This window comes from Acromyrmex echinatior, chromosome 1, assembly GCF_024713525.1.
Source record: "Acromyrmex echinatior isolate Ae372 chromosome 1, ASM2471352v2, whole genome shotgun sequence".
In the NCBI taxonomy this organism is placed as follows: Eukaryota; Metazoa; Arthropoda; class Insecta; order Hymenoptera; family Formicidae; genus Acromyrmex; species Acromyrmex echinatior.
Genome location: NC_141852.1, coordinates 2,785,087 through 2,806,013, shown reverse-complemented (window position 1 = coordinate 2,806,013; position 20,927 = coordinate 2,785,087). Strand labels below are relative to the sequence as shown.

At 35.2% G+C, this 20,927-nt stretch overlaps 4 protein-coding genes and 1 pseudogene across 7 annotated transcripts in view; 2 read left to right on the top strand and 3 right to left on the bottom strand.

Annotated features, from left to right (window-relative positions):
* Positions 1–674, bottom strand: part of BORCS5 (BLOC-1 related complex subunit 5) — a 53,508-nt gene extending 52,834 nt beyond the window's left edge. For 2 of the 4 annotated variants that reach the window (XM_087407956.1, XM_087407996.1), the window contains exon 1: positions 250–674. Coding sequence is in view for 3 of the 4 variants with exons in the window: in XM_087407996.1 (XP_087264122.1) it covers positions 250–268 (19 nt within the window). In the remaining variant the exon portion in view is untranslated. The remainder of the gene's footprint in view (positions 1–249) is intronic. The other 2 variants (XM_087408001.1, XM_087408004.1) reach the window with 2 other exon arrangements.
* LOC105148530 (G protein-activated inward rectifier potassium channel 3) overlaps positions 1–20,927 on the top strand; it is a 155,793-nt gene that overhangs the window by 39,829 nt on the left and 95,037 nt on the right. The window lies entirely within an intron of this gene.
* Positions 8,275–9,543, top strand: LOC147910825 (oxidoreductase-like domain-containing protein 1). Its single transcript, XM_087408075.1, has one exon. It carries the CDS (start codon positions 8,599–8,601, stop codon positions 8,914–8,916), a length of 318 nt encoding a protein of 105 aa, XP_087264201.1. The 5' UTR covers positions 8,275–8,598; the 3' UTR covers positions 8,917–9,543.
* Positions 9,711–14,771, bottom strand: LOC147910823 (general transcription factor II-I repeat domain-containing protein 2B-like; annotated as a pseudogene).
* On the bottom strand, positions 12,828–13,445 carry LOC147910824 (uncharacterized). The gene has a single exon (XM_087410419.1). The coding sequence runs from the start codon at positions 13,443–13,445 to the stop codon at positions 12,828–12,830; it is 618 nt and encodes a 205-aa protein (XP_087266545.1).

Sequence of the window (20,927 nt, the reverse complement as noted above, 5' to 3'; positions counted from 1 at the left end):
CGTTTCACGTTACACTATTCCGCTGCATGAGGTACCCTAGCGGTCCTCTTCATGATTGGCGCTGTCATGTTTCAGTTTATTAATGTGTTAGTATTATTAATGTATTATTAATGTAAGTGAATAGATGAAAGCAATTTTTATAGGTGTAGTACACTTACCAACTAAAAGATTGCAACAGACTTTTTTTTTGCGGTTTTTGGAATGCAGCCTCTTCATCGAGCGATTGGTTTTTACCAACAACTTACATACCTAGACTAAGCATTCCCATGCTTTTTAGTGGTGGAGATTGAAGCCGGAAATTGATAGTTTAGATGGAGCCATGTTATCTTATTTTATGCAGTCTATTTTTCGACTAATCTTTTTGCACTATTCGTCTGCGTCACATTTTCTGCAAGTGTATGACAATTGCCCACGATCCAATTGCGCATAAGCCAATCACAGCGCCAAAAAAAAAACCTAAAACTGTCTGCACAGAAGTCGCTGTAATTAATTGACAGTGAGCAATTGTTACAGTACGCAATTGAACTGTCCCCACTTTCTGCGACTAGTGTTGCCAAGAACACATAACCTTTCTCATATATATTATTCACAAATACAACACATTTTCGTCATGTTGTGTTTCTCTCTTCGTATTGTACTTTAAATCAATGAAATCAATAATATATTGGGTTATCTAGAAAGTATCCGCGGTTTTTTGTCACTAGATGGTGTTGATGGTCAACACATCTAGTGACAAAAAACCGCGGATACTTTTTAGATGACCCAATATATGAAAAAGGTTATGTGTTCTTGGCAGCACTAATCATAGAAAGTGTTGTAGACGAACGGTACGAAAAGATTAGTTGAAAAGAATACACTGCAAGATAAAATGAGATAACATGAGTCCACCTAAACTGTTAATTTTCTGGCTTAAACAGAATGCTTGGTCTATATATGTTGTTGGTTTTTACTTACTGATAAGGGGCACACAATAAAAGGAACAGAGAACAGAGAATAAGAATTTCAACTTATCATAAACTATGTATTCCACAATACATTATTTCTGATAGGTTCCAATTCTTATTCTCTGTTCTCTGTTCCCTGTTCCTTATTTATAATTTCTTATTCTTGCTATTATGCGCCTATATATATGCTATAATCCCCTAAGTAAAAATCAATCACTCGATGAGTAGGCTACCGAAATTCATTTAAAAAAAAGTGTTGCAACTTTTTAGTCGATGAATATACATACCACGTTTGTCAAGATGACGCCAAGGCGGACGTTTTTTCGCTTCGGTCTGAGTTAATTATCTTAAAATAATTATCGCTAGTCTAATTTTGGCCGTATTAGTTTCTTTCTTATTTTTTCGAAAGCAGGGTCTCTATTCTTGAAAAGTATCGCATACGAAAAATTAGGGAAATACTATAGTATGCGTATTACATATACTGCAGCATATCCCTACATAATCCCTAATTTTTTGTATGCAATACTTTTCAAAAATAGTGTCCCTGGTGTCATTTATTAAAGAAAAATCAAGTTTATTCTACAAATAGTCGTAAGCATAGTTGTAAGCGTGGTTGTAGATGTAAGAAGTTGTAATCAAGTCGAATGTAAGGAGAATATTTGATTGACTGTGATTGGTCAATTTTTACAACTACAATCATTTACAACTACGCTTATGACTATTGTAAAATAGGCCTTAAAGAGCGTTTATATTGGCCGTAATTGTATGCCGTAATCTAAAGAAATTGACCAATCGCCTTCAAGTATTCCCTTCTTACCGCTGAATAAGCGAAATATTTGATTAATCTTACGGCATACGGTTACGACCAATATAAACGCTCTTTAAAGAATTATTAGCCGTTTCTGATAAGACTGAAATGTGGCGTCCTTCCAGTGTCTCGACTTATACTAAAGTGACTCTAGTACATTCTTTTATCTGCTTTGATTATAGCATATATATAGGCGCATAATAGCAAGAATAAGAAATTATAAATAAGGAATAATAATTTCAATCTATCAGAAACCGTGTATTCCGATATATCTAATTTCTAATAGGTTAAAATCGTTATTCTTTATTCCTAATTCCTTAGGGTGAAATCACACGGTTCGGAAAAGGGTTGCGGAATAGAGAATGCGTCACTTAAACAATTAATTAGCGCTATTCGGAATAACGCAGAAGAATGCTGATTGGTTGCTTTTATAACGCATTCTCTATTCCACAATCGTTTTCCGCACCGTGTGATTTCACCCTTATTCCTTCTATTGTGCACAGGGTCATAAATAGAATGAAAAATCTGGGTAAAAGTTGAGAATACCCCGGTTATCTCAAATTTTGATAAAAATAGACTCAATCGATGCGTTTTTGCGTAAAAATAAAGATTCCCCAAGAAAAAAAGCGTCGTTCTTCTCCACGAACCAAGATTATTAAGTTATAGTTGATGACTGTTGAGATTAAGAAATCTGTCATAGCCACGAAATACTGCGATGCAAGCATGCGCTACGATCTCAAATGCGCTATTTTAAAATAAGTTCTTTGCTGTAAAACACAAATTCATTTTAAAACAAATCCTCTGCTTTAAAAATAATTTTATTACTTTAAAAACGAATTTACTTTATAAACAAATGCATTGCTTTCAAAAGACAAATTTACTACTTTAAAAACACAAGTTATTTTCTTATATTTTTAGAAAGTTAAATTTAAATTTATATTTTAAAACTTATATGTAAAAATTTATAAGCTGAAAAATTTAATAGCACGCGCGAAGCGCACGCTTGTTATGTCTAACACGATGTAAGTACTCAAATAATTATATATTTATATATTATATTGGGTCATCTAAAAAGTATCCGCGGTTTTGTGTCACTAGATATCTAGTGACAAAGTACCGCGGATACTTTTTAGATGACCCAATATATGACCATCAACACACATCTAGTGACACAAAACCGCGGATACTTTTTAGATGACCCAATATATTTTGCTGTCCTCAAATCTCCCCACCTAATAGTAAAAAGCAACAGCGCATGCGTGATTAAATAAGGATGGTCATCTCCAGAAAGAATCAAGAGAGAGTGGAGTGGATAGCGTTTCTCTTCTCTGATTGATTCCGCCATTTATAGCTCAACTTTTGCAAATGTATATGTGTGCATGCACGTATATGTACAGCCGGCCACAGAATAGTGCAATATCTTTTTTTTTGAAGAGTTTTGAAATGCAGCTTGCTCACTGAGAGATTAGTTTTTATTCATGGATTTACAAATAAGAACCAATCGCTCGGTTAGTAAGCTGCATTCAGAAACCCATCGAAAAAAAAATGTTGCAACTTTTCTGTGACCGGCTATACATACACACAATGCTAGTGTGGTACAATCATAGAACTTATAGTAATTGAAGAGGAATAACCTATGAGTGGAACCAACCAATGAGTGGAAAGTGTGAGAGACAGAAGATGTATATTTTTGTCCTGCTCAGTAACTTTTCTTCTTTCTGCGCATGTGCCAATAAGAGAATAGAACAGGATAGAAAGATATTTCTATCCTTTAGTGCTTTCTTGCTCATAGATCGACATCCGTATTCCTCTTCTATTATTATAAGTTCTATGGATACAATATTAATGTGTACAGCACCTTATGTCCATCATGCTTCTACAATATCTCCTAAGTTGTAGTCGAAGTCTCGCTACAAATGCTTTAAAGCATTTGATGGACTAATTAGAAGAAAGAATTTTACAAACTGACCAATTAAAAAATGCTTCAAAGAGTTTGCAACATTGCATTGACCATACCCCTATTCAATCCAACGAAGCTTCCGGCAGAATCTGCTCCACTTTCTCTTGATTTTCTTTGGCCATCTCGTTTTCGATTTCTTTCTATTCGCTCATGCATTCTTAGCTGATTCCCCTACTCTATATATACAACTTTTTTGGTCGGAACCATGGTGGAAGGGATAATATGGTTTGTAAGCATCTCTGTCTAAATCTTCGCCGTCTCTTTCTATGAATGTCGCGTCAGGGGAAAAATTTGCCAACTGTGAAACGCTAAATGGGGCGATATTCATAATCCGTTTTAATTTTAAAATTGTCTTAAATAATATCTTAAGATGCTAATACAGTCTTCAGATTAATTTATGATATCTTAAGACAGTCTTAAATGTAAGAATCGATTATGAATACCGACCTGCTTCATGAAATTAGTACTGAATCTTTCCTTGTTTAATACACTTTATATTTCTTTTTCTATAGAAAGAAAAACATAAAGTGTGTTTTCTTTCAATAAAATTTCCACCGCGCCACAAAAATTGAACTCAATCCAACTTTTGCCGCACGGCAGAAATAGTATTACATCTCTAGCCATTATGACTTATGCACACAGAACGTGACAATGCTTGCCGCGCGGCAGTTATCGTACTAACCAATAATTCTATATTCTTAAGGTGGCTTTACCATACAAAACTTTTAGAAATGATGTAATACTATTTCCACCGCGCGGCAAAAGTTGGATTGAGTTCAATTTTTGTGGCGCAGTGGAAATTATATTGTATATCTATTACTTTCGAGCAAGCGATGTTGATTGGCTATCGCGCCAACTTCCGCCGCAAGCGTTCTGTGTGCAGGAGCCATTACATAACACATAATGCATAAGAGAATGTACCAATCAAAGTCCTTCGTTTCCTTTCTTTGAAATAAAAAAAACTCTGATTGATTAGATTTCTTATGTCTTATGTGTTATGTGTTAAGCAAGATTCCCCGCTTAATGTTCATTGCTGTCTCGTATTATGTTTAGAGCTAGAACGTCAGGGTATCAATTATGAAACTTTATCCTTTATCCTTTATTGAATTAATGGAAAAAATTTTCACTTTTCACTTTTCATCCTAGGAATAAAGTTTCATGATTGATACCCAGAACTATAAACAGTATATGTAGGGTGCTTTCCAGCAAAAGACATAAAGATGACAGTGTAATGACTCGGGCCCTCAAGGACTTCAGGTATTCTATTCTGTAACTCGTTAAGGATGATATTTCATTTATTCATTTTTGGTTACGGTCCACTTGATGCTACAAATGCTTCGAAGCATTTTTTGATTGGTCAATTAGTAAAATTCTTTTTTCTTATTGGTCAATCGAACGCTTCGAAACATTTGTAGCGAGTGGACTGCATCCTTTGTCGTACGTAAAATTTTTCAAGCCTTTTGATTGGCTATGGGATAAAGAGATCCGAGAATCTCTGTTCTATACACATTTGTCGTACGACAAAAACGCACAAATGAAATAGCATCCTAATGTCCGTATCAGACTATAGATTACGATTGACGGTTGTTCGGTTCTATTTCAGTCAATTACGATGGACTTGCTACGTTGTGATTGGTTGAAGTATAACCGGGCAACCGTCAATCTTAATCATCCGTAGTTTGATACGGGCATAAGACAATGATCATCATGTAAGAATACAAGGAGCAGAATAGACGTTGCTGAAGATTCGAGATGGCATGAACCAATCAGAGAGCTATATAGCTTAGCATCTAAGACATTGATTGCGTTTAGCAGAAAAAGCAACTGTTATTAAAATTCTTGAATATAATTGGTTTATACATTCAGATCCAGTGATGAACAGCAAGATCAATCATATTAAATAATTTTACAACAGTTGTAAAACTGCTTTTTCTATTGAACGCAGCCATTACTTGAGGGTACTTTATGCTGATATTTGACGCTCATTTTTAGCGTCAAATCAGTTCACGTGATTAAAATTAATGCTTGGTATTTATCAATTTTAATCACGTAACATGTTTTGACATAAAATGAGCATCGAGCGTCAACATGAAAAAGTAAGATTAAGATTAAGATTAAGATTTTCTTAAGATTAAGAACAGACTATGGATTCCGGCCTAGGTGTATGTATTACAGTCAGAAGCAATGAGGTTGCGACACTTTTTTATGAATTTAAGAATACGCGATAAAGGATGCGAATCCTTCTTATGTGTAATGAAAGCGGTTTAATTGCGCACTATAGCAATTGCCCATTACTAATAATCACAGACTTCTGTATAACTTTAGGTTGTTTTTTTTAGCGCTGCAATTGGCTTGTGTACAGTTGGATCGTGGTCAATTGCTATATATTCTATGTGCAATGAATGAATATGACTGTCTGAGATTTATCAAATGTTTATACAATGTGTAACATAAACTTAAATGTTACGTGTCGCGCGAAATTCATGAAATATGATGTCAGTAGAGTACATTATAAGCACATAGACGGATTCTAACTCAGGTTTTCTGAGGCGGGGTGAAAGGCAGAGGGATACTCGCGGCGGGGGTGGGGGTTCCGCGGGGAGAGGAGTGGGTGACGTCACTAACCGAGAGGGATGACATCGCGAGGACGGGGAGGAAAATGACGTCATAGTGCATTACATCACTTGACAAGGGGAATGACGTCACAGAGGTGTACGGGAGATAACGTCACAGTAAGTAACATCGCGGGGGATGACATTGCGCTGCAGGGGAGGAGGAGGATGTCCCGGATGCGGGAAATTATGTAATGCGGGATACGCAAAAAATTACATCTGCGTTGCGGTGATGACGTCACGCGGGATCAATGGTCGCCGAGTTCGATCCACCGCCTCCGGGCGCGATCCGCCGTCGGTCTCCGCCGCCACCACCGAACGCAGTCCCCACCGCGCGCTATACTTATCATGCATACTTATTATTTTTTTTTTTGTTATGCGTCGTCATCTTATTTTTCTAACACGCGAAATATTATATTATATTTTATTTTGTGTAATTATTCGCAATAATAACAGCGCGATTTATTGTACGGGTTAGTATAAATTTAAAATCAAATCTCAATAAACGATTTTTATGTTTTGTGCATTAAGAATAACATATCGCACTTATTTTCTAAAATGAAATTGTAATCTGTTTTACTTGTATGTATTAGGTGTAGTAAAAAGAAATCCATTATTTTTCCAATAGATGGCTTTAGTCTGTATTTATCTTTAATCTGTATCACGCGTAGACGAGATACTAATATGTTCGTTTTGAATTCGCATCTTCAATAACGTATGAGTTACTTTTCATGATAATATATTATATTAAATTTAGATAATATATACACTTTATGTACGTTCACTTTGAACTGGCACTTTCAGTAATATATCAGTTATTTTAGTAATATATATTGTTAGATAATCATTTAAATTTTTAAAGGTTTAAATTCTTGAGGATACAATTTATATGTATGTTCACTTTGAATTGGCACCTTTGATAATACAATATATCTATTACTTATCATGGTAATATATTATCAGCTAATCATTTAAATTTTTAAAGGTTTACATTTTTGAGAATACGTTTTATGTATGTTTATTTTAAAGACCTTGAATAATATATATCAGTTACTTTTCATGGTAATGTATATTGTTAGATAATATATTATCAAATAATCATTTACATTTTTGGGAATACGCTGTATGTATGTTTATTTTGAATTGGGACATTGAATAATATACAATATTAGTTACTTTTCATGATAATATATATTGATAGATAATCATTTAAATTTTGAAAGATTTGTTTTGAAGATCTGTTTTTGAACATGGCCTGAACTTTTCATTTAAATGAATTTTTAGGGATATTCATCTATTTTTCAGAGTACAGATATATGAGGCAGCTTTCTCGTCATGCAAGTATCACAAATGTATATATTTTCGACTCTTATCACGTAACCTTCTATAAGTTACAATTCATGCAATACAGTTAGAAAAAATTGAAACATATGGTATATGTATATAAATTTTATACGCATATACCATGTTTCAATTTTTTCTGAATTGCATGAATTGCATGAATTGCATGAATTGTAGCTTATAGAAGGTTACGTGATAAGAGTCGAAAATAAGTGGAATCAATCACAAATGTTCCATACCAATTGGTGCGGATTGTTTGTGATTGTGTTCCGCTCTCGTTCCGCGTTACACTATTCCGCTGCATGGGTAAGCATCTTTACGTCTCGACTCTTATTAGAATGATACTAGAATACATTATAATTTATATACAAGATCAGGACCGTAGTCTATTCATGCTCATAACATTCATGAACATCGTTTGTTTTCATTTAACAATTGACGAACAACAAAAATGAAATGATTTTTAAGCTTTGCGAACCGCGGCCCAGATTGATTAATATTTTTATTTCATTCGCGGCATTGAACTGCGTTCAGCGGACTCAACAGTTGAGTGAGCGTTCGCTGTTATTGGTGTATTCTTTTAGATCATCCAATTAACATTTTAGATCTGGAAGAATATATCAATAGCAGCGAGCACTCACTCAACTGTTGAACGTAACCAATGTGCAACGGGAGACAACAATTATATATCGCTTATTTCTTTGTTATTCCTATCGCTATTCTTATCACTGTTGCCTCATGTTGTGTCTAGGGCTTAAATATTACTGTTTCACAATAGATTAAATAAGATTTTCTTGAATTTATTTCAAATATCAGCAAAAGGAACAAAACAGTTATTTTTGATTGTGATATTTATTCTTTTTCTATTAATATAATATTAATTATAAAAATAGCTATTCTGCACTACATGTATCTTGGACAGAATTAAAACAAATGAGTGCCATACTTCGGTCAAGGCTAATCATTAGTAAAAGTTTCTGTTATTATCGTCGACATTCATCGATCCGAAAAGATGACGAGGTTCGGACTGATCATGCAAAAGAAATTTCAGTGGATGATTTGACGGAACCGACTAATTGTTGTATGTCAGGATGCACGAATTGTGTATGGATTAAGTATACAGAAAGATTGAGTAACATGATAGAAAAATCCAATATAGATTTGCAAAAAGCCATTTTTGACAAGATAAAAGATCCTAATATGAAGGCATTCCTGGAAATGGAATTGAGATGCCGGAAGCTAATAAAATAAAATTATAAATTATTACAATGTGGGAAGAGGCAATCCAACAGAAAATTCAACTGCAACATTTGAAATTAGTTAATAAATTTATAGGCTGGAAGAATTACGGTTGCTATAGAAAAGCTTATATACCCTGATAACAAAGCCTACGGAGACAGATTTAGAGCAGAGTCTGCTATGAATTTTTGATTGCAGAAAGACAACAAATTGTACACAAAGTACTATCAGATAATGTCAGCAAACTGTTGTCAAAAATATAGCTAAGCCTGCTGATACTATGTTAGCAAATTGGTGAGAAAAACCGAACCAGAGTCTGCTGCGTAACCTGACAGCAGATTGCGGCTGAAACCGAGCAGAGCCTGCTGACATAACTTGATGGCAAATTGGCAGCAGAAACCGAGCAAGTTCACTCATTTTCATATACGATTTCGCCATGAGACTTGCTTTTCGTAAGAATAAAACGCCTAGGAGTCCTATAAGAATTGACACATGTAAATCGAACAGACAAACCTTTTAGAGATTCCCAAGCTTCTTCGGAGTGCTTTCTAAATCTCCGAATATTTTATTGACTATTTTATAATTTTCTCATGTATATTTTAAAATGTAAAGCTAATCAATAATATTTTAGCAATAAAACTGTATTGATTGTTTTCAGTTTTCACAGCAGTATATATAAATATATATAATAATTATGTGTAATTATAGGTAATCGTTTATATATTACATATGCAAAATTTCGCTGATAGCAAAGCCTGTGGAGACAGATTTTGAACAGAGCCTGCTATCAATTTCTGATTACAGAAAGGCAATTGTGCACAGTATTTGTACCAGATATTGGGTGCATTCAATTTGACAAAACGGCTAGCCTGCTTACCGAGCAAATGAGCATAATTGATTGTTACTTATAGATCCAACCAATCATATTTATCGCTCATTAAGTATGCTTAGCCGTTTTGCCATCTTGAATCCATTGTCAGCAAACTGCTGTCAAAAATATAACAAAGTCTGCTGACATAATCTGATGGCAAATTGGCAGCAAGAACCAAAGACTTGTTATTTTCATTTATCGATATTGTCATGAGATGAACTTGCTTCTCATAAGAAGAAATCATTTTGGAGTCTTATAAGAATTGGTGTATGTAAATCGAATAGGCAAATCTTCTAGAGATTCTCAAGCTCCTTCGGAGTGTGTTTTCTGAATTTCCTAGGTTATGTCAGCAGGCTCTGCTCGGTTTCTGCTCGCAATTTGCTATCAGATTATATAAGCAGACTTTGCTCGGTTTTTATCAGCAATCTGCTGGCAAAACATGTCAGCAGGCTTTGTTGACAAATCCGTAGTCAAATGCGAACAGATGGCTATGGTTTTGTAATCAAAATTTGATCGAATTTGTTATCAATTTGCGTGCAAGTTGCTAATTCGGTCACTTGCAGTACATTAAATTAGTGCATACTATAACTGTTTTATATGGCATTAGTAAAGTTAAATATAATAGTAAATAAAAATTTTAAACGACACATTATTTAACAAAATATATGTGTATCATATTTTATTGTCAATGTTGATTATATTGTATCACTGCATTGAGATATTTTATATAAAGCAGTTTTTAATATGCACTGATCCAGTGTAGTCCGAGTGATCGAATTCATCATAACATTTTACTATTAGAGTATAGACTATAAAGATTCTAACAACGAATATTTGTTCGAATTGTTTTCAATTCATGTAAATATAATATTCTTGAAATGTATGGACATATATACATATATATATATATAATACATATATTGTATGTGATATATGTAGTACATAATATAATATATAATACATACATAAATATATATTATATACCCAGATAGCAAAGTGTTAGTATGCTAACAATATGTCAACAAATTCAGTCACACTTGTAAAGCAGATTCCTGTCCACTATGTCTTCTTTAAGCTTGGTTTTTGTTATCGTGATAACAAAAACGTGATTTGCTAAACATAATATAACAACAGAAATGCAGCAAAAATGGAGCATATCTTGTCATCATAATGTGATGGCAGAAACATGACAAAAACAGAACATGACCTGTCATATCAGATACTAGTACAGGGCTCGGCAAAATTTGCACTTTTCTGAATTTTCCGAGAGACTTAGCCTCTCGTTACTCCTCTCACCGCTTGTCCCGCGCGCAGTCCAAATGCCGCTCGATGTTTAGAAGCGTTCTAACGTTCAAAGATATGAGGTGCATGGAGCGCTCGCTTTGGGCACTTTTGGGGCGGTCATGCTAAACTTCATTCTATCTTTTTTTCGCTCATTATATAATTAACACAGAATGAAGCAGTGGATAAGCGCTCAAAATACCATCCAATGAATTTTATCAAAATAATATCCAATGAATTTTCAATAGTTTTCCAATAGTTTTCCCTTGAGATATTATTTTTGACGCGTTTTTTTTTAAGTGATATCCCCAATAAGCCTAGTACTGATAAAAATGATAAATTGTACGATCAAGTAATTAAACACAAACAAAATGAAATGAAAAATACTTATTTTGATTGTCGGAATCTTTTATTGGCGAAATCAGAAACGTCGGTTTGCGTGTAGCGAGCCGCATAAGACGAGGCAAAGAATCATCGCTCAGGATAGAACTTTATTACTATTTTTGAAAAGGATGTTTTACATAAATATGTAGAGCCGAACATGAAATGAAATCGAAGTCCGAAATTGAAGATTAGAGTATGATGATTCTTTCAACATTTTGTAAAAATCGTCACCAGTTTCTTTAATCATTTTAAGTGCAATATCATTCTGCAAATCACATAATTCATCTTGCAAGTCAAGATGCTGTCCTTCAATTGACGCTGTAAGGGGATTCTCGAAAAGAATTAATTCAGTTTTGAGTTTTTCGAAGCAAGTAAACTGTGTATCAAATTCGTCTATAAGAGAATCTAGTCTAGAAAATGAATGTCTTTGAAATTGCAATTATTGTCCTGTTCTTCGAGAAGAATTTGACAAGAAGGAAAAAAGTGAAAAATATTATCGTTTAAATGAGATTTTAATAGCTGCAATTTTCTTCGGAAAGAATCAACGTGTCTCACTAATTGGGAAATATTTTGATTCATCCTTTGCAGTTTTAAATTAAGAAGCCTAAGTTGATTATTTATATCAGTAATAAAAGCGAGTTTAGTAAGAAATGTCATATCTTCCAAAAGAGATATATATTCGTGAAATTTTGAATTGTTCATTTCTTTCAAGAAAAGAAGAAACGTCTTTTTTTATCGCAAAAAATATTTCTAAATATTTTGCAGCACTTAGCCAATGAACTGGATAATGAAGTGGGACATCTATGTAAACAGTTTTATATTCCTCAAGAAATAATTTAAATTTTCGGTGAATAAGGAACTTATGTCTACCTTTAATTTCATTAATTATTTTAGTGATAGTCTTCATAGCTGTTGAAAATTTTATAACTTTACCGACTAATGCTTCCTGATGTATTATGCAGTGAATAATGGGAATTAGATTTCGCTGCTTCAATTGACCGGTGAATCCTTTCTTTAAATCTGTCATAGCTTTCGCGTCAGTCGTAATTGAAGAATATTTATTAAAATCTATGTCAAATTTTAGAAGAGTTTCTTCAACTGCCAAAAAAATATCGAGTCCTGTCGTTGTGTTCATAAATAAAATATGAAAGACCATTCTCCCGATTATTGAAGACCAACCAAATTCCATCACCTCTTCTCCCCCCCCCCCTCCTCTTCTCACTTACCCCCACTCCAACAAGCAGCGTAATATGAAAAAGGAAGGACTTGGAGGAATAGCTCAGTATCAGACTTCTCCTCGCCCTGATGAAGTGGATTGCAAGGCTCACGAAACTTTGGCATTCCAAGAATGGATCTAGACACCCGCGAAACACACAATAGTTATATATCACGATATGTGTTGTCGCATATTAATCAAGAGTTCGTCGTAATCGAACAATCTCCACAAATCAGATCCACTCATGGCTAAATACTTGTGAATTACTGATCGAGACATTTTCACGAATGGAGATTGTTCTTTTACAGGGGGAAGCTCCAACAAGTCTCCAAACAGAAGAACGTGTTTTCTGCCAAAGAAACTATCATCTGTATCTGTCGTATCAAAAATTTCACATAATCGTAGATTGATAAACATAAATGTCACATTCGAAATCATGGATACTTTTCGATTATAAATAACGACAGTCTTTAATTTGTCTCTTAAAGTGTTCAAAATCATGTCTGACAAGTGCGTATATTTTGCCATAGATTCATGAGTAACGGGTAGCTGAAACATTCTATGGATCGTCAAGCCATTGATATTGAATGTCGCGATACCCGTGGGAGCAGATATGGCAGTCGCTTTTTTCAAATGTATTCTGATCCAATATTTAATTGTTTCAATAAGAAAACTTTTTCCTGTACCACTCTTGCCACTTATGTACAGTCGCAGAATCTGATTTTCATTTTGTAAAACTTGGCATACTCTATGGCAGACTCTTTTCTGATCTTCGTTCAATCGCGACATCATTTGCAATAAATCAATCGGAGCGTCAATCTTATCAAAATCTATTAGATCTTTTCATCACGTCGTCAGCTTCGGATTGCATCCAGTTCATCGGATTTGTCTTTATTTGCTGTTTTCAGATCATTTTCGAGCTTCTCGATTAATTCAGCAACGTGCTCAAAAGCTGTCTGTATTTCTTCGAACCTTTCGTGATATTTCTTTGCCTTCGTCAAAGTAGATGCTGAATTCTTAAAGGCATCCGTGTAAGTCTCGTATACACCTTTGAGTTCACTCAAATCTCTCCACAGTTTAAACAGAAGAAGCAGCGAATAAAAGTATTTTTCAATTTTTACATTAAATAATGGTTAATTAAATAACACTTTTTTCGTTTTTTTTAAAATAAACTTGATACAAGTTTTTAACATTTGACTTCGTCATTTTTTGGCATCTGTCTCATAATTTCCCAAAATCTGGCAAAATCGTACAAATTCAATGATTCTAATTCCTTAGGTATGCTTAGAGTAATCATCGATAAGCGACGGACAATAATTTATTCGTAGAATTTTCATCGAAAGCTTTAATTTCATTAAATGTTTTAATTTCATTAAATGTTTTCTGTTTCTCATCTCATTAACGTCAATCCATTTGACAATGGTATCACTGTCTGTACCATACAAGGGATTCCGTAGCAGTGTGTCCGCAGCTTCTAAAGCATTCTCTGTTATTCAATGAACGTATCACAAAATTCCACAGTTTTGATGCCAAGGGCTTATTCGAATCTATCATTGCAAAGTCTATATTGCATTTCTCCGACTTTGTGTATTTTGTTGAGTACGCGTTTAAAAACTCTGATTTTTTTTCCATTAAATTGTATGTCCATATTCCCTTCCCAGGCCTCCTAACTTGATAGGCGGATTATAATTTGCAAGGCACTTCCCTCTTAGAGCGAACAGACATATTATCCCCAAGTCGTTTAAGATTGCAAAATTAAATACTCTGATTATGTAAAATAATTCTCTGCTTTATGCTCTATTATTTCCAAGCATTTTTTTTGCGTTGCAATTCTTAAGGCACTTCTCTCTTAGAGCAAAAGTGTTGGACATTTTATAGCAGCGAGTTTCTAAAATAATCCAAAACAATGATTGGAATATGATGATCTAAGAAATCAAGCAAAAAATCTTCCATCTCTATGTCATATCTCTATGTCAAAGATCGTGTTAAAATCGAAGAGACGAAAAACATGTAGTTGCGTTCTCACGAGAATAGGCGATGGAGGCCATTCTTTATTTTTAGTATATTCATACAATCCGCATAACCCAGATTTTAATGGGTCATGGGTGCTTTGAGGCTTACCTTTGAGATACAGCGTAACGCGTCGCCGATTTGTGCGACTGCGGATACAATACACGCTGTTGTTTCTTGGGCCGCGGAAAGGACGTCACTTTTTGTGCGGTTGGGATCTCTCCTTGACAGGATATACAGCTCCATTGTCAGGGCGGCTATGTGCTCCGCTGCGTGTTGGACGGCTCTCGCGGATTTCTGCGCAAGAAGGAGCGGGCCGAGTGGAAGCGTCAGGCCCTGAAGAGACAAAAGGCTCTTTTAGCTCGGGCTTGTTTGGAGTCTGATGACAATCATGTGTAAAAATGTATATATAATGTACATATTTAGCATAGTATTTAATATAATATAGGATAGGGTTCTAGCTTTAAGTACTGGATCATGAAAGTGGGAGCGTATACTCCACTTGGGTGCATTCCTGATGAAATGCCGGGTAGGCAGTTCCGAGATGTGCTCAATGTGTCTTGCGGAAATGCTGAATAGGGGAAGTTTTTTTAGCAGGTAGGCAATGATATCCGCTGTCCTTATAGAAGGAACGCAAACTTATCGAAACCTGCACAATCAGGAGATCGGCTCCTGTGTGTCTTCCTCATCCGATTAGGCTCTCCTTCGGGAGCATCCCGGATAAGGGGCTGTGAAGATTTTTCTCCTCCTCGCAAACAAAAAAAAAGTATATTCATATTGGGAGTACAAATTAATTCGGTCCGTTTTCCAAAAGATGGCTCCGGCTGTTGTGAATGGTTCATAGTGATTTTGGCGTTTTCAGAGAGGTTAGACATCTGCTAATAATATTCAGTTTATATCGCTTTGAGTTTCATACAAAAACCTTGATTTTTACTGTGTTTGAAATGTCGAATTTTGTGTTAACCAAGCAGCATTTGCGAGAGGTTCTAATTTTCTGCTTTAATTGGAAGAAAGTGCAGCTGAAGCCCATCGAATGCTTGTCGATGTTTATGGTGACACTGCTCCAACTGATAAATCATGTAGGGAATGGTTTCGACATTTCAAGGATGGAGATTTCAGCATTGAAGACAAGCCTCGCTCTGGACAGCCAAAAAAATTTGGAGACAAAGAATTAGAGGCATTACTCGAAGATCAGAGTCAAACGCAAGAGGAGCTTGCAGAATCATTGGGAACTCAACAAGCCGTTTCTGCACGATTGAGAGCCATGGGAATAATTCGAAAACAAGGAAATTGGGTGCCTTGTGAAACCGAGAGACGTTGAAAGTCTTTGAATCAGCTGTTCACAAGTGAAAGGCGATTTTTCACTTGCGAACAGCTGATTCAAAGACGACAAAGAAAAGGTTTTTTGCATCGGATTGTGACTGGAGATGAGAAGTGGATATTCTATGACAATCCCAAGAAGAAAAAATACTACGCTAAGCCCGGTCAATTGTGCCATCGACCTCAACATTAACACCAAAGCCGAACATTCATGATTCGAAGATCATGCTCTGTATCTGGTGGGACCAAAAGAGTGTTGTTTATTATGAACTGTTGAAACCTAGCGATTCCATTACGGGCGATCGATATCGGCTACAATTTATTCGTTTGAGCCGTGCAGAAAAACGGCCGGAATACGAGCAAAAACATGATAAAGTTATTTTTCTTCATGACAACGCTCGGCCTCATGTCGTAAAAATCGTAAAAAAATATTTGGGAACGCTCAAATAGGATGTTTTACCGCACCCGCCATATTCTCTGGACATTGCTCCTTCTGATTACTGGTTGTTCCAAAGGATGCAGCACGATTTGGTAAGTCACTGGTTCACTTCTCCAAAGTGGACAAAGACCAAAGACAAGTCATTTTTTCGAGATGGAATTCGAAAATTGCTTGAGATGGAAAAAAGTAGTAGCCAGCGATGGACAATAATCTTTAATTAATCTGTTCATTCATTTTGTTTTGAAATAAATGCATTTTTGAACACAAAAAAACGGACCAAACTAATTTGTACTCCCAATACAATATTAAAAATTCATTCTGTTGCAATCGAAATAAATATTAAAGGTTGTGTTAAAATCGGAGAGACGAAAATATGGTTACGTTCTCACAAGAATGGGCGATGGAGAGGCCCATTCTTTATTTTAAGTATGTAATGACACGCGCTACATCAACTGGGACGTCAAATTATTTAATGGTCAGAATATTTAATGTCAGGTGTATAAAGATTGCGATGACCATCAGTACATCCACTAGAAGTCTGTACATATATTTTTTATCTCTTTATCGACCATCTTAAAATCGATCTATTTTAAATATATATATATATATATATATATATATATATATATATATACTTGTCACTACATTTCCTGCAACCTTCGGAAAGTTAAGCAGTCACCCATCTCATGTTAAGAAGTTATTAAAAATGAAATAGGGAATTTAACTTCGATGACGTTGATCGTGACATATATAGTCAAGATAATGATCCTTAGTGATCATCGAAGGACAATTCATCTCCGATGACCTTGACCCTCCGACATTATAAATATCATCACACCGAACAATCTTCGGAAAATTGTAGCAGTCACCCATCACGCATTACAAAGCTATCCAAAAAAATTAAAACGACCCTTACTCATTTTATTAAAGTCACGACCCTGAATGACCATCGGACACTTTCAACAGGCGACCGTTGCCCATTGAGAAGCTTAAAATTAAAATGGATCATTTACCTCTGATAACCCTGACATTATGAAGGTCAGCACACCGAACAACCTTTGAAAGATTATAGCAGTCATCCATGACGCGTTACGAAATTATACAAAAAAATTAATACGAGACCTTGTCTCACATTGTCAAGTTCACGACTGAGTGATCATCGGACACTTTCAGCAAACAGGAATGAGAGAGGACGAAAGAGAGTGAGATAGAGAGGGCTGGTGAGGGTGGTGGGCGAGGGGGAGGGGAGGAGTTGGTCGAAGTTGGGAGAGGTGTGAGTGAAAAGTGAGAGAGAAGAGAGATGACTGCGGACAGAGAAGAAGGAGAAGAAAGAGACGTTACTTCATTTTTCATGAAAATCATCACTTTTTTGACCGCTTGTATGTCCAAAACGATTTGATCGATTTTAATTTTTTTTTTGTTCAAATTACTCGTGGCCGCCTTTCAGGATATGTTACGTGCATGCAAAATTTTTTATATTTTAGTAGTTCTGTATCTCCAAAAAATGGACTGTATGGCTCGGGATAAGAGACTTGTAGTGTCTTTATGTCTTTTTTTTTAACATGGCCGGAGACACTACCGCGTCTCCTGATGGAGCGGAAATCTTATATTTTATTTTTATATTTATTTATTAAGTGAAATTTATACTTCACAATCATGACTAACCCCTGGGAAGTATTTTTCATTACATAATAAAATGATTTTGGAAAGTGATTGTAACTATACATATTTATATATACTGTTTAGGTCACACCTGTCCAATTTGCGTGTTGAAACGCATATCTAACAAGGAAAGGTTCACAACTGTCCGGAACTGTCCGATTTAATTCTCCATGAGATATGTTGTTACACGAAAATCTAAGAGACACGTAATTTTTTATACTTGCACTAACTTATGTTTAAGGGGTGAAACAAAAATACCGCGAATCGTTGGAAGCATAAAAGATAGAAAAAATTTTTTAAACAAAAGTTGTACAGTTTCAAGAGCACTTCAAAGTTATAAATAAAAAAAATTTTGTTTATTTTTTTGTTTAATAAAATACTCCCATCGCTCATAATTTTCTTAAATTTTCAAATTTTTTTTTACCAAATTAAAGATTACTTTTTACGAATTCAACCATGTGTAATAAAGTTATATTATAACATATCATTTTCGAGAATTAATTATTAACGCTTCCGTATATACAGTACCGGCAAAAATTATATCACCTTTTTTTGATTTTTTAAGCATAATTTTTTTTAAACTGTATAGATCTTTATCAAATTGTAATATGTTTTAATAATAGATATAGTTTATTGAACAAATAACTTTTCATCAAATAATAAAAACAACAACTTGTGAAACATTAATTTTATTAAAAATCTCTAAAAATATGTCAAATTTTATAATTAATTTTTAATTACCATAACGAAAATAAATGTCTTCAAACCAACAAAAAATTCATAATTTAGATTATACAACTTTAATATTTTGTAGCAAACCCCTTGGTATCGATTACAGCTTGGCAGCGTCTGGGCATGGAATCGATAAGTGCGTCAATTATCGACTGAAAGATCTTCTTCCACTCTTCCTCCAATTGGTCGAATTTTTCGGCTATATTTGTAGCTCGCTTACTGGCTAAACGTTTATGGAGTTCATCCCACAACGGTTTGATGATATTTAGGTCGGGCGATTGGCTTGGCCACTCTAGAAGAGTTACTCGATACTGCCGAAATCACTTCCGTACTTTCCGACTTCCGTCGCGCGATGCTTTGGATCATTGTCTTGCTGATATACAGGGTTGGCCATATTCGACGGAAAGATCTGGCAACACTTTTTTTTTAAAATGAACAGCAAAAAATGTGTTTTTTTCCCATGATTGAAAAAAAAACATCTTTCCGTCGAATATGGCCAACCCTGTATAAAGCCACGGCCAAGAAAACGCTTTGCCTACGGAAGCATCACATTCTCGAGGATGTCTATATTTTTTGATCCATTTTGCCGTCAATCCTATGAAGGGGACCCATTTCCTTTGCAGAGAAAGCATCCCACACCTTGACCGAATCGCCTCCGTGTTTCAATTGTAGGAAGTTGGTACTTGGGATCGAAGCGCTTGCCTTTAAGATGACGAATCCATGTTATCGTCAGTATCAAATAACTTACTTTCGTCGCTTCAGACGATAGAGGACCACTGCTGAGGTGTCCAATTAAGATGAGCTTTCGTCCATTCCACTCGCACCTTCCGGTTCTTGGCAGAAATAAATGGCTTCTTTACGGGTCGTCGTCCATGTAGTCCTGCAGACGATAATGTATGGTCCGTATGGTTGGACCAGACTCACCAGAAATTAATATTTCTTTGGCAATATCTGATGCTGTGAAACGTGGATTGCTGCGGGATATGCGGAGGATGTTGCGATCAATGACAGAAAAAGTACACGCGATCGCCCGGTTTTCTTTTTGACATAATCTCCTTGGGCCTTCCAACGCTTCAGCAATTTGGTTATCGCCGATTTAGAAATGCCAAACTATTGTGCGAGCTCTTCGTGCGTTCGTCTTTGTTTGCGGCCTTCTGCATTTTGCTGTCATTCGTCTATATCTCGAGCACCAGGAGTTTTTACCATAATGTGAAACACTAAATTTACTGCCAAAATTAAATTAAGACCGTAAGAACAATGGCTGCGACATGAAAAATAAAGAAAGCACAAAAGTGCGATTTTGCCAAAATCAATAAAAAATTCAAAAATCATAGCGTAACATTGTCAAATTTCATTACATTTTATGTACAAAGTGCATCTACCATCAGGTATCTACTGTAAAATTTTGATACTCTTTGACGAAAGTTACTTAAAAAACCAAAAGGTGATATAATTTTTGCCGGTACTGTACGTATTCCATGCTCATATGCGTAAAGTAATTGTCGTCGGAACAGTAAAATATATAAAAACTTGAAAAGATATCTTAAGTAAAATTTGTATAGTTTTCTATGTGCTTTATTATATATGTATTTAAATTTTACAATATATATATGTATATATATATATATATATATATATATATATATACTACATGGGCTGAAAAGTCCCGGGATTTTTCAATAGGTGGTGCCATTAGAAAATGAACATGATTCATTTCGAGAGATTCATCTGTCACTAGTTTATGTATGAAGTTTCATGACATTTCGTTCATTCGTTTACAAGCTACAGTCGTTTAAGTGGCGTTACTTTCGCCTTCGTAAAAAAAATGGAAAAACAGGAATATCGCATCTTGATCATTGTTTTTTGATGGGAAAAACTTCTGAACAATCATTGAAATGGTTGCAGAAATGTTATCCCACATTTACTTCTTCGAGAACAACAGTTTATCGGTGGTTTAGTGAATTTAAAATGGATCGTACAAACACCGAAGATGCACCTCGCTCTGGAAGGCCAAAAGAGGCTACAAATGCGGAAATCGCAAAGCAAATGCATCGAATCGTTTTGAGTGATCGTAAAATGAAGTTGCGCGAGTTAACTGAGGCCGTGGG

Bases quoted from the DNA above. Each gene is read 5' to 3' on its own strand.
- LOC147910825 (XM_087408075.1), top strand. From the start codon at position 8,599: ATGAGTGCCATACTTCGGTCAAGGCTAATCATTAGTAAAAGTTTCTGT.
- LOC147910824 (XM_087410419.1), bottom strand. From the start codon at position 13,445: ATGTCGCGATTGAACGAAGATCAGAAAAGAGTCTGCCATAGAGTATGC.